Source organism: Phoca vitulina, unplaced genomic scaffold (assembly GCF_004348235.1).
Source record: "Phoca vitulina isolate PV1807 unplaced genomic scaffold, GSC_HSeal_1.0 scaffold5, whole genome shotgun sequence".
NCBI lineage: Eukaryota > Metazoa > Chordata > Mammalia > Carnivora > Phocidae > Phoca > Phoca vitulina.
In genome coordinates, this window is record NW_022589708.1 from 2,231,156 (window position 1) to 2,245,272 (window position 14,117).

At 47.7% G+C, this 14,117-nt stretch overlaps 2 protein-coding genes across 7 annotated transcripts in view; one reads left to right on the forward strand and one right to left on the reverse strand.

Annotated features, from left to right (window-relative positions):
* The window catches only part of ARHGEF7 (Rho guanine nucleotide exchange factor 7), a 130,089-nt gene that overhangs the window by 100,240 nt on the left and 15,732 nt on the right, over nt 1-14,117 (reverse strand). For 3 of the 6 annotated variants that reach the window (XR_004299178.1, XM_032402601.1, XM_032402600.1), the window contains exons 1-2: nt 2,035-2,113; nt 1,797-1,883 (exon numbers count right to left, since the gene is read on the reverse strand). Coding sequence is in view for 3 of the 6 variants with exons in the window: in XM_032402602.1 (XP_032258493.1) it covers nt 1,797-1,883 (87 nt within the window). In the remaining 3 variants the exon portion in view is untranslated. Of the gene's footprint in view, nt 1-1,796; nt 1,884-2,034; nt 2,114-14,117 lie in introns of those variants that run through there. The other 3 variants (XM_032402602.1, XM_032402605.1, XM_032402604.1) reach the window with 1 other exon arrangement.
* LOC116631459 (tigger transposable element-derived protein 1-like) lies at nt 2,279-7,988 on the forward strand. Its single transcript, XM_032402609.1, has one exon. It carries the CDS (start codon nt 3,859-3,861, stop codon nt 5,623-5,625), a length of 1,767 nt encoding a protein of 588 aa, XP_032258500.1. The 5' UTR covers nt 2,279-3,858; the 3' UTR covers nt 5,626-7,988.

Sequence of the window (14,117 nt, forward strand, 5' to 3'; positions counted from 1 at the left end):
CAGCGCCGCACCCCCGGGAGCAGTGACGCGGGCGCGTCGCCCCCCCTGGCGTGGGGGGGGGGCGGGGGGGGGGGGGGGGGGGGGGGGGGGGGGTGACAACAATTTGAGAGTTTTGATGTGCTGTTTTCTCAATTATCTCAGGTAATTATGAGTTTTAAGTGTGACTTTCAACTGAGCTTGGAAGAATACTAACAATGTGCCTATTTATTAGAAGAAATAATTTACTCTTTAAAAACAAGTTACCCAAGTTTCCTTGTAAATAAAAAATTACTATCAACTACAAATTTATTGAAGGCCTACTGTATGCCAAGAACCGTTCTAGGTGCTCAGGATAGGTTAGTGACCTCTCCTAGCACAAACCTTAAACTATTCTAAAGAATAGTCGGAATATGATATTTCAACAGCAACCTCTGGAAAACGAAGGACGAGGGATTTTTAAGACTCAGCTTTAATACCTTCTTAAAGAGTCCCACACTGAAGGTGTGAGATTATCATCTTCATGTGCAAACTGAATTTCAAATTTACGGTAACAATAAACAAAACTTGTTTTCAAGAAAATACAATCTCACAACAAAAGTCAGGGAAAAGCAAACACCGCTACCAGCAGAGCATATTCTCACAGCCCGATAAGGAAGGCAAGGGTAAAATGACAGAGGCTTTCTGGAGCAACGTCGCCCCCTCCTAAACAGCCCTTTGGTCTGTGGAATCTCTAGAAAGCACTGCACTTACCTGTAAGTGACTTCCTCACAGACATCGATCACTACTACGACGATATCTTCACGCTCACAATCATGCGTAAGAACTGTATTTTGATCTCTTAATTCCTAATTTTAATTAGCAGATAAGTTGTCTGTGTAACATTTCCTCATAGATTTGAAGGCCTCTCGGTTTTTTCCTCCAAGAAACTTACACTAAGCCTGTCCTTTTAGGAGGGAAAACCTTTACAGAACCATCCTACATAACAGGTTCTGTCGGAGATGCGTTCATTCGCTCTTCTCTACAAGCCCGACAGAACGCGCCTCGATTCAGAGAAGGAAACAAAGGCTAAGGGTGGAAAAGCAGCAGGCAGAAAAAGACAGGCACAGAACTGACCACAACCACGCTGACTTGTAATTCCCAAATAAAAACACAGCTAGATTTCTGGATCTAAAGCACTACCCCAAGATCAAGAAAAATCATATAATAACCCAAGTTGAAAAACAGGTTTCCAGAGAGCTGCCACAAAAAAACTGTATTTAGCACAGTGACAAAACGCTACCCAGCATGGAAAAGACACACCGCCCAATACGCTCCCCAAGACAGAGCTTAGCTTGTCTCTACCCTAAACATCAAATGTTTAAATTTTAAAAATTAAAAATTTTAAACTTAATTAAAGTAAAAACCACCTAATTTCTGGCTGGAGAAAGGAGTGAGGCTGGGAGGCCCCCGGGCCCGTTTCATTTCTGCCGGCTTGGCCTGATTACCTGCTGAGAATTCCGAGGGGCTGACGCAGACCTGAGCACGGGTCCCCGGAGAATCCCTAAAAGCAGAGTTCAAGCGCAGGCGGGGACCAAGGAATCAGACTGCACCCCGTTGTCGCCGGTGCGGGACACCTGCCCACGAGCCACTGGGGCTTTTCCTCACAGCAGCGAGGACCAGGCTTGGGGCTGCACACGGCGGCTCCTCCCCGGCCCGGGGGCGCGTTCACACCGTGGGGCGGCCCGCGAGCCAGGCCTCCGAGCGCCGCTGCCGCGGGCCCTTCCCCCAGCCCGCCTGCCGCCTCCCCGAGCCGCGCCCCGCGCCCGCTGCCCACTCACCTCCAGGCGCAGGGAGGCCCCGCAGCCTCGCAGGAACTCGCGGATATTGCTCAGGCACTCGCTCTCGCTCCGGGGCTCCGGGTAAACCTGCAACACACAGCACAGGCGCTGAGCGGCGGCGCGCAGGCCGCGGACGCGACCCACGGCGGCCTCAGCAGTTGGCCCCGGGCGAGAGGACGCGGACGGGCGACCCCGGCCGCCCCAGACGTCCGCCCGCTCGACCGCCGCCTCTCCTCACCCTCTTTCCTTCCCCTGGGCTGCACCAATCTCAGGCCCCTACCCTCTCCAGGAAGTGGGCCGCCGCCGGAAGTGACGTCTTCAGACCGCGCCCCAGCCGCCCGGCGCGCGGCCCATTCCGGCCTCGCCCTCCCCCTGGCAGACGCGGCGCACCTGGCCCCACGCGTGGTAGCAGCCGCCGCCGCCTCCTGTCCCCACCGGGCACCTGGTTCTCGTCCTCGGACACGCTCCACCCGGCCCCACGCGCAGACTCCTCCTCCTGACACCTGATCCTTGTCCTGGGACGCGGCGCACCTGGCCCCACGCGCAGACTCCGCCTCCCGGCACCTGATCCTCGGCCTCATCCGGTGGACACCGCCCTCCCAGCGGGTCCCGGGAGAGCTCAGCCTCCGCGGTGAGCAAACCCCGAAGGGGCTGGAGGGAACCCTGTGTTTCTTCAGTTCTTCCCTGCCACCCGCTTGGGAGAATGGAACTAGTATTCTATCACGATGACTTAAAATAATTGGCACATAAATTATGCATGTTGGGATTGAAGTGCAATGTTTTCTTCCCCACCCCATACCTACCATGTGCCTCATTAATGATTAACCAAAACAGCCAGTTACACGTCAGCGAGTAGGTCAGCTGGGGAGAAATTGTATGCGGCCTCCACCACCGGCGGAGAGCTTCGAGGAGGGCTTGGGCAGGCTGCCTGGTGCTTTGATCCAAGCCCGAACTGTGAGGGCCACCTGCCACACGTGTAAGGTGTTATTGACAGCCTCCCCAGGCAAGAAAGGTCAAGAAAACCGAGCGCAATACCCATAATACAGAGCAATCAAGGGAGAAAGAAGCCAGAGACATCACAAGGACCCTTTGTCGTTCTAATGTATATGAAGAAGACTCAGTTTTGGGAGTTACTCTAAAGCACCATCCAGAACTTTAGCATTTGAGGACATTCAAGGCACTTTTGTCCTTCTTGGGGGAAATCACAACATTCCATCAGGCCTCACAGGAATACTTTGGTTTCATTTCAAGGAGCTCGGGTCTTTTAAAGTTTGAATCAAAACAAAGAACCAGTGTATTGAGAGGTGCAAAGAGGACAAAAATCAGACTTTTTTTTCCTACAATTTAAAAATTCTTAGAAGAAATTGCCAACATATTTCCTCCAAATTGAACAGATTTTTTTTTCCAGTGAACAAGCTAAACCAAAGCTGCTTCCTAGTCCATCTGCTTTCTCTATAAAAGAATTTTGAAAATGTACCAAATATGTAGTTAAAATCCTTCCTAATTTTAAATAGTTGCAAAGTTTTAATTTCTGATGTCCTGATGACATTCTGAAATTAAGTATCCTTTAAAAAATGTCCAGTAGACTTCAAATACAATAGAAATACCCATTCTCAGTCTTAAAGAATTTTCAACAAGCTCTTGTTTAAAAGTCAGAAATTTTACATCCTTTTCTCCTTCAACTCATTTCCATTCCACTTCCCCCAACATAACTGTATCCTAAAGTAAAACATTCTTATACTAAAAAATTTTACTGATCACACTTTTGCAAGAGACCCATCCAAATACAGTCCATCCTCATTTGTGGATTCTGTGCAAATTCACCTACTTGATAAAATTTGTTTGTAACCCCAAATCAGTACTTGTGGCTCTTTCTCATTTATAGACATGTGCAGAGCAGTGAAAAATTTGAACAGCCTTTACACACACATTCCTAGCTGAACCTGAACAAGGCCATGCTCTGCCATCTTATCTCAGCTGGTAATGTAAGCACATGTCCTTTTCACAGTCTACTGCCACCGCATTTTTCACATCGTGATTTTTGTTGATTTTGCTGTTTTAAATGGCCCCCAAGCATAGTGCTAAGGTACTATCTAATGCTCCAAAGCGCAAGAAGGCTGTAATGTGCCTTACAGAGAAAATACGTGTGTTAGATAAGCTCCGTGCAGGCCTGAGTTACAGTGCTGTTGGCCGTGAATTCAATGTTAATGAATCAACAATACGGTACATCCAGAAAAAGGAAGAGGACATTCGCCGATCTGTACGTGAGGCCGCTCCAGGAAGTGCTAAAGTCACATCGATTGTGCGTGATGCAGCTATGGAAAAGATGGAAAAGCAGCTAAATTTGTGGATTCAGGAGATGACAACCAATAAAAAGAACATAGTGGACAGTGTTGTTGTGAGGCTGAAAGCCAAGGAAATTTACAGTCATGTTACCCAGGGTCAGGAAAAGGTTAAACCCTTCTCAGCGAGTGCAGGCTGGCTTGCACGGTTCAAAAGGTGGTACCACATGAAAAATGTTAAACTTGTAGGCAAGGCAGGTCCTGCGGATCAGGAAGCTGCAGAAGAATTTAAAAAGTATCTGCTAAGCATTATACATGAAAAGGGTTATATGGAAGAGCAGGTTTTCAATGCTGATGAGACAGGCTTGTTTTACAAGAATGTTGGTAAACGAACCTATATAATGCAAATGGCCTCCCAGGCTCCTGGCTTTAAATCATTCAAAGACCGTGCAACCTTGCTACTATGTGCCAATGCCAAGGGTGACTTTAAGTGCAAACCCCTAATGGTACACGGAGCACAAAACCCACGAGCACTTAGAGGGAAAAATCTGAACCGCATGCCAGTCCACTGGAGGTGGAACAAAGAAGCGTGGATGGCGTCCGGAATATTCTGGGACTGGTTCATCCCAGAAGCTGAACGCTATCTCCATAGCAAAAACCTTGCCTTCAGGATTTTATTAATTTTAGATAATGCCCCAGCTCATTGCCATGAAGAACTTGAAAATGCCCACCCTGACATAGAAGTTCTCTTCATGCCCCCAAACACTGCCTCTCTCATCCAACCCCTCAGTCAGGGCATAATAAAAGCTTTCAAGGCACACTACACCAGGGAGCTTTACAGCAAGGCCTTGGAGGCTCTTGATGCCAATGAGGAGACCACCATGATGGACTACTGGAAGTCCGTCGGTACACGCAACGTTATAGATTATATCAGCACAGCCCGGGACAGCATCAAGCAGGCTACTATTAATAACTGTTGGGGAAATATTTGGCTGGACTGCGTGAAACATTTTGAAGGCTTTGAAGGTGTTACAGAAAATATAAAGAACAGTGTCAAAAACATAATGCATATTGCACAGCAAATAAGTGGAGAAGGCTTCAGAGACATGAGGGAGGGAGATGTGGAAGAAATTTTGGAAGAAATGGCAGTAGAACCCACCAAGAAAGACCTGGATGAGATGGCAAAGCGTGGCACTGGAGTCAGTGATGATGACGATGGTGATGAAAGTCAGCCTAAGACTCCAAGAATTGTCCCTCTCACAGCAGCCAAAATATCAGAATGGAGTTCTGCCCTGGAAAAAATTTTCAATGACATGGAAGAGTGTGACCCTGTGCTGGAACGCAGCCTCACGTTTAGGCGCCTGACCTCCACTGCATTCGTCCCTTACGCTGAAACACTTAAAGATTTGAGGCGAAAAGCCAAGCAGACAAGGCTGAAGGAATTTTTCAAGCCAGTTTGGGAGGGACCGTTGCTGACACCATCACCAAGTTGTGAAAGCCAGACTCCTGGGGTAGAACCACCAGGTCTCACACACCAGCCTCACTGACGCCTTCCTCTTCAGCCAAGTCAGTCACACACCCTCCTTTGGTTTTCCGGGGGGCAAGTCAAGGTCACGAGGTTTAACCACTCTGCCCTCTGCCCCATCACAGTGTAAGCACCACAAGTAAGGTTTTCCTTAATGTTTTCACAGGATCCCAAGCGTTTCGTCTTTGTGTGATGCTTTCGTGTGTGACTGTCCTGTGCAGCAGAGCGTGTGTGTGCTGTGTACGCCGTGTGCGCAACCGAGCGGGGGCGGCAGTCCCTGCATGGCGCTGTACTGAGATGCCACACACAACCAGCTGTTTGTGAGGAGTACATGTTAAATGAGCTGTCTTCACACAGAAGTACATCTAAAACCAAGATCATGTGTCCACTGGCGGACAAAGTACTGTGGTCTGAGCTCCAAGGAAAGCAGCCCTGCACTTGCCCCCGGAACAGTGGCTCAGGAGGGGACAGCTCAGTGTTCACCGTGACTGTAGCACAGACCACCGCAAGTCACAGACGTCAGCTCTACCTTTAAGACCATTAACACCGTGACTGTAGCACAGACCACCGCAAGTCACAGACGTCAGCTCTACCTTTAAGACCATTAACACCGTGACTGTAGCACAGACCACCACAAGTCACAGACGTCAGCTCTACCTTTAAGACTATTAAGCCATAAAGATCTAATTGTTACAGTTTTTCTTCTAAAGTAACACAACTATTGTGAGTACAAACAATGGGAACAATACACTCCAGTTTTTGAAGAAAATTATCAAATGTAAAACTTTACCTGGAAATATGTGTCTTAATGAGATGTAGAGGGTTTTTTTAATTAGCTCATTTACACATGGACAACTATCACTTACTGCTAGAAATAAATACAGTCCAGCATTAATTCTATTCCTGTCTTAGGGGGTTTTATGCAAACACTGAGAAACCTCATTCCTAAAAATAAGTAAATAAAAAATGGAAGTTTTGTTATCTTGTAGCTTGATTCTTTGATGCCTTCTGAATCACATAGCCCAAGTCCAGATATAATCAATCTAATCAATCGTAAGTAAAATTTTGAAAGCATCAGTTAACAGCATGATTAGGGTCTCCTGCAGTCTCTCTGAAAGTGAGCAAGTAGAAACCCTTGAGCTGCAAAATTCCAGGCACTAAAGCCCTTTGCTTCTCAGCACCGTGGGTATCTCTGTCTGTTACACGGCTGGGAGGTTTTCCATCTCGCAGCAGTGTGCCTCAGGGAGACAACAAGTGAGTGAATGGTCTGCCTTTTTACGTGAAGTGGGAGAAGGGGGTGTTGGGATAGCTCAGTGAGCTTGTCGCCTTCCCCGATCTCAGGCACCTTCTCCGACAGGTGAGTGCATGTGCAAGCCGAGCAACTGGACATGAACTCTTTTAAAAGTCTCCACCTTCGTGCACAAGGGTGCATGGAGCTAGCTTGTTCCATGAATACTGTACCTCAAACAACACACCTGTTTGGAAACAGTAACGTAAAAGAGTCAAAACTCTATAGTAAGTACTGCCTGACCCTGTAACATACATGCTGACCTTGGACAAGTCACTTGACCCGTCTGGGTTTATACCCTTATCCCCAATTTAAGGCTCAGCCTCTCTCACAGAGCTGTTGGGCAGATAATAAACTAATTCAACAATACTGGACCTTGTCTCTATGCCAGACCATGTGATAAGCACTATGACTGCAAAGAAGACAGACAAGGGCCTTGCCCTCCATGAGGCAGGGAAGAATCGCACACAGCATGGCAAGTGGACCATGGAAGCACAGAGAAAAGAAGCACATGAGGGAGGGCCGGAGGCCTAACCAACAAAAAGGACATCAGAGTTGGAGCTGAAAGGGTGGAGGCAGATGGAACTGCATTTTCAAAGCTGTGACATTTGAGAAGCCAATGGTGTTTTTTGAGGATGGTGAGTAATCAAGGGCCACTGAGGTCATGGGTGAGACTGCAGGGGAGAACTAAATCAGAGATGATGCAAAAGAAGACAGTCCGCAGTCCCCCTGCACACCTCAGCAAAGAAGCTATATGAGCAATAGTGAGCACATGAACAAGTCATCAGGCGAATGCAAATTAAAACCGCAGGTAATGCTACGCACCCACCAGAATGGATAATGTGGGAAAGGCAGACGCTGTCAAGTGTCAACAAGGATGGAAAGCCGTCGGCGCCCAATACTTGACTGGTGGGAGTGTGAAAGCACACACGTGGAAAACTGGCAGTCTCTCGAGAAGTGAAAGTTACCTAAGCCCCAGCAATTCCTCCCCTAGGCATTTACCCGAGAAAGATGAAAACATGTCCACAAAAAGCTGTGTACAAGAATGTGCACAGGGGCACCCGGGTGGCTCAGTCGGTTAGGCGTCCAACTCTTGTTTTCGGCTCAAAGCATGATCTCAGGGTTCTGAGATTGAGCCCCATGTTGGGCTCTGCCCTGGGTGTGGAGCCGGCTTAAAATTCTCTCTCTCCCTCTGCCTCCCCCCCAAAAAAGAATGTGCACAGCATCTTTACATATAATCACCAACGCCTCCACAACCCAAAGGCAAGTGCACCTCTGCTCTCTCCAGTGGCCACTTTCCAGTGACCAAGAACAGCCCAAAAATCCTGTCCCAAATTTCCCACAGTAATTAACTCCAGGCTTTTCCATCAAGAACTCTAATCAGTCAAAAGCATGGACACAGTCCCAAAACCATTGTGATTTTCCTTGGGAATAAGCTTTTGTCTCAATTTGATAAAGGATGTGTCAGGAGTTCGGACAATTTGCAATAAACTAAATCCCAGCAATGTTACGGTCATACTTCAGAGACCTCCACAGCTGTCCATTTCCTCCCTCTCAACTCTTCTCTACCACCCACTCCAAGTTAGGAACAACCAGCTAGCCACCCTCGGTCCGAGCAGAGTGCCAACTGAGGCAGCTAGCTGCCTTCGCTAAAAGTGTTTAGAGAATCTGAGTTTACAAAACTTCGCGGGAAAGAACAGGCACTTCCAGCAACGCAGCTAATTCAAGCAGGTTCCGTGCACACAACAACTGAGACCAAGAGCATGGAAAACTGCCACAGGGCAGGCTATCTGGGAAACACGTAACTGCCCATGGTCGTCGTTGCCAGAGATTCTGACTGAGTAGGTTTGAAGTAAAGTCCAGAATTGGGGGCAGGGGTCTCTGGAATTCCCCATTTGACTGATTTTTCAGCCAAGTCTGGAAAGCGGATATCCTACAACTCAGTGTTTCTCAAACATCACATGAGCACCAGAACACCTAGGGTAACATTACTACGCCCTGCCGGAGTTTCGTCCCTAGGTCTGCAGTGGGACCCACGCCTGTGGACTGGTGACGTCTCAGGAGCTGAAGGTACCAGGACCATGCTCGGAGAACTAGTGGCAGATGCCAGCTGAACTATCAATCGAGAAATGTTGTTTCTCCCCCACTGAGAGATCGAATTCCGAACCACAGAACAAAAGTCTCTGGGTCTCTGCCGTCAACAACCTCATCAGCACAGCTACTAAGAGCTACACTTCCCCTGAACATCTGGGCTTCAGTACGCAGCCCCTGCGCCGTAGCCAGCCTTGCTTGTGCACACCTTATCTCCCCTGTTAGGAGCTTCCTAAGTGCAGGGCCCCATGGGCATCTTCCATTACCCAGTCGGCATACCGCCCGCTTAGGTCACTGAGCTCACTGATCTGGGACCTTAGCACAGAAAGGCTCCGAGAACACTGGAGGCAGTTCTGTTCTTCACCGACGAAACAGGGACTGCAGAGACGTGACCTGCCCAGATGCCTGCAACCTGCGTACGGCCCCAGCCTGCTCCGGGAGGCAGACCTCTGAGAACTGCAGCTACCACGCTCCCCTGCTCCCCCTTCTCGGGGGTTCAGCCAGTCGGAAGCCCGAGCAGGAACCAGGTGTCACAGTGATGTGCTGGAGCTGCTCCCGAGAACTGACCACGTGCTCCCCACCCCGGCTCTGGGTTCAGAAACACCACCTGGGTAGCTGGAACCGGCCATGGTGCAAGTACTTACACCACAGAAATGGGCAGACGCTACAAACCAGGGCTCCTGACCACAGGGAGACCACGGTTCCGCCTTTACCAACAGCCCGCTGGCTGTGCTCGTGACCGCAGACCACAGCTCCTGGCGGGAGCTCCCGTAACCCGCTTCCCCCGCTGTCTCCTCCAGGCCTAGGGGAGCTCCTGGCTGCCTGGCGTGCCCCGCTTCTCTTGCTGGCTGTCCTCGCCCCTGCCCACACCCTGCCAATACCCTCTGCAGTAAACTCTTGAGCCACCTCTGCCCAGTGTGCCGTCTGTTTGCTGCTGGGACCCTAACCCAGTGAACTTCCTGGAGGTACGGTTAAAGATAGGACGTGTGTAGCTGCAGCAGATAGGAAACCGTTGAGAGAAAGGATGGAGTCAATTACAGCGACTGTATTTCCACAAACAGAGCCCCACCCACCAGATCCTTTCAAAAGGTGGCCGCTTTGATTACTGACCACTTACGACCTCCTAGTTCTTCTAAGTAGGGAAAAGGAACACGGGGAACGTACACGTAACATGCTACCTTTAGTGTAAAAAAAAAAAAAAAAAAAAGGCAAGGAAAAAAATACATGGGTGCTTAGAAAAGCATGAAATTTCTCTGGAAGCACATGCCAGACCCCTTTAACAGGGGTTGCCTCCAGCAAAAGGAATGGGGGCCTGGAGGGCAGGGGAAGAAGGGAAACTTTTCACTTTATACTTTTTTGTGCCCTGTGAATTTTATACCACATAAGTATTATTAATAGATACATTTTCTAAAAGAAGAGGAAGAAAAACACTCCAATCTAGTGTTCTCCTCAGGTCAAGATGCCTTCCCCATTATAAAACAGTCCTCGGAGAGCCCAGCTGCCAGTGGGTTGGGGTCCTTGTAGAAGCCCCCTTCACGCATACCCCATGCGGAGATGCAATGCTATGGTTAAAATCCTAAGGCCACCTTAATTAGCACTTCACGGGTCCTCTAATTCTAATTACCTGGTAGCCTCCATTTTATTATAATTAGACTGCAGCTGTCTCCTGACCAGGGATTATGCTCTTCTGCAGCACTCTGTGCTCATTCTACTGCGAATAATGTTCAGCGGAGTGAAAATATAGGTCGGTAGAGCTCGCTTGGCAGTCTACTGGGCATCTCTTCCTCCAAACCCACTGGAAAACAAAGAACCATCCAGAAGAAATTAAGGACGTGGTTGCCAAATACCCAATAAGTAAATTATCTCCCAAAAATGTATAGCCTAGGGTTAGAAGTAGCTTACTGAAAGAAAAAATTAAGCCTTTAATAAAGTATATTTTGCTTTTGCTCTCCTTCTTCAACATATCCCAAAGCCCAATTCTTGTACAGATGCTACAATTATCTGGGAAAAAATAAAATATGCTCCATTAGTATGGAACCAGCCAAAATAAAATGCAAAAACAAATATGAATGTACAGAATCTCCAGTTTGCAAACTAAATTCATATATCCAAGACATGTGGAATGTCAAGGAGAGGACCAGCAAGACTGCACGGCTTAAATTATACTCATGTGTCCCCTGAGGCTTGCTTCCCACAAACTCCAGAAGCACATTTTTAGACCTCAGAGATGGTGGCAACCATCCAAAATTCATGCCAATGCCAAAAACGGATTTCAAAAAAAATGAACATAAAACGTTCATCAGATAACCTAGAACAAATTTCTCCACTGAAGTTGTATTTTCTTCCCTCAATAATGTTAGATCAAAACAGGCGGGTGTGCACTAATTGTCAAGTGAGAGTAATCTGGGAAGCAGCACGTGCTCGGTCTGGCTGCGATTCGGACACCAGGGAAGCAGGGGTGTATGGGATGGGCCGTGGTTATTTCATGTCTCATTACATTCTGGAAGCAGTTGCCATTTTTTTATGCCTTTGAAGGATCTTGAGACAGGAAAACAGAAAAGGACAAATTCAGAAAACAACTCAAGCTGGGCCTTGTCATCAGAGATTTTTCTTATCTCAAGTTTTCAATGGTTCATATGGAAGAATCTTCTTTTTCTCTCATTCTCATGCTTGTGATCTACTGAAAATAACCCATGAATTATGGCACAGCATTTTGCAAATCCAAGCGACTGCTTGCTTTATTCTTCAGTTTCATTTCTATATTGTTCCTGACCCTTTGGCCTCCATTTCTGCTGAACACATTTCAGAATGGCTGGCGATACCTTTAATTGCTGTCCATCAGTGGAAAAGCCTATGGAGGAGGTTTGTGATCTCTGATGGAAAGGTGCTAAATAAATCCAAAGACTTGCTGTATATCCCTATAATATCAGTGCAGCAAGTAGGGCTGAAAACCTGCTAGGACAGGAGGACTCCCGTCCCCCCCCACTCCCCGCCCTGAGAGGCCATGCATTCTGCTCTCCACATGGGGCTGCCTCAACCTCAGCCCTACCTTGGACCAAGACACCTCAGGCTAGAACGTCCTCTCCCATTCCTGCAGCCACCAATGGCATTCCACTGCTTAAATCCGTATTCTCAGATGTCTCAGAGGGTTTTTATGTTTGCCCTGCTCTTCCCCATTTGTCTTACCTTAGCTACTCATCCTGGCCTTTTTTTTTTTTTTAAAGATTTTATTTATTTGACAGAGAGACAGCGAGAGAGGGAACACAAGCAGGGGGAGTGGGAGAGGGAGAAGCAGGCTTCCCGCCGAGCAGGGAGCCCGATGCGGGGCTCGATCCCAGGACCCTGGGACCATGACCTGAGCTGAAGGCAGACGCTCAATGACTGAGCCACCCAGGCGCCCCTCATCCTGGCTTCTGAAGTAGCCTTCTGAATGCCCCTACCCACACACAGCGCAATCAAAGGGCCGTGGTGGGAGCTACAGAGCAGTGCACTGACCCTTCCCTCTCAGCTAAGGAATCTTTCATTTTTAAAGTGCTTGAGAAGCTGCATTTGAGGCAAGTTAAAGCCTCAGAGTCAGAAGACTGGACACTGACCACCTGAGAACACACTCTATTTTAATCCACATGATAGCGTGTGGGAGGTTTGAGGCATGCAGAGAGAGCCGGATGATTTTGGAAACTGGGAAGCTAAAGGAGGCTTCATCAGAGGAAGAAACCTGATTAAAGGGATAGAAAACAGCTGAGGACGTGCACTGGCAAGCGCTTCTCCATAAATAGCAGCTGAGACCCTCCCTAAAGGGAAAGGCCAGGGGAAGGAGAGGACCACAGCCTGGATGCCTGCAGAACTCTGCAGCCTGTTGAGAGTTTCCTGTTAACTGTGAATAATAAAGAGGTGATAAACAGACCGTTAGCTGTCTCCTGAAACTCTTAAGTATCAGAGTATATGGGCCGCAGCTGTGAATGAGTTGTGTCTGTAGGTGGGAAATACATTTTCAAAAACTCACTTAGAAAAACTGACCTTCATTAATTAAAGATAAAGCTGCGAATATATACTCAGGAACTCTATTTCTTCCATATTACTATAACTGGAACATCTCCCTGCATATTTATAATCTGCCTGTCACATGACTCCTCTGCTCAGAACCCCCAAAATCTCCCAGTTCCCTCAGAGTAAAAGCCAAAGTCCTGTAGGAGAATGGAAGACAGGGCACAGACCAGAAGAAAGTATTTACATAAGATATATACGATCAAGGACTTGTATCCAAAATATACAAAGCACTCCTAAAACTCAACAATAAGAAAACAGACAACCCAACTTAAAAATGGGCAAAAGACCTGAATAGACTCCTCACCAAAGAAGATATACAGATGGCAAGTAAACATATGAAAAGATGCTTCACACCATGTCATCAGGGAACTGCAAATTAAAACAAGGAGAAGCCACTGCACACCTATTAGAATGGCCAGAACCCAACACTGGCAATGCCATTCGCTGGTGAGGATGTGGAGCGACAGGGACCCTCCTTCACTGCTGGTGGGGATGCAAAATGGTGCAGCCACTTTGGACGACAGTTTGGTGGTTTCTTACCAAATTTAACATCTTCTTACCATAAGATCCAGCAATTTTGCTTTTTGGGTGAATCTGCTTCACCCAAGAGCTGAAAACACATCCATGAGAAAACCTGAACACAAATGTCTGCAGCAGTTTATTTGCCAAAACCTGGACATCATCAAGATGACCTTTAGTGGTGGATGCATAAATAGGCTGTGGTGCATCGGACAGTGGGAAACCATTCAGTGATAAAAAAGAAATGATCTGTTAAGCCATAAAAGACACAGAAGGAACTTAAATGCATATTTCAAAGGGAGAGAAGCAAATCTGAAAAGGCTACATCCTGTATGATTGCAACTCTATGGCATTCTAGAAAAGGCAAAACTGCAGAGTAGTAGCCTACCAACAGTAGATCAGTGGTTGCCAGGGGTCGGCAGAATGAACAGAGAGCACAGAGAATTTTCAAGGCAGTGAAGCTACTCTGTATGACACTGTAATGGTGGACATTTGGCCAAACCCACATAGTGCACAACGAAGTGAACCCTGATGTACGCTGTGGACTTCAGTTAATAATGTATCAGTAT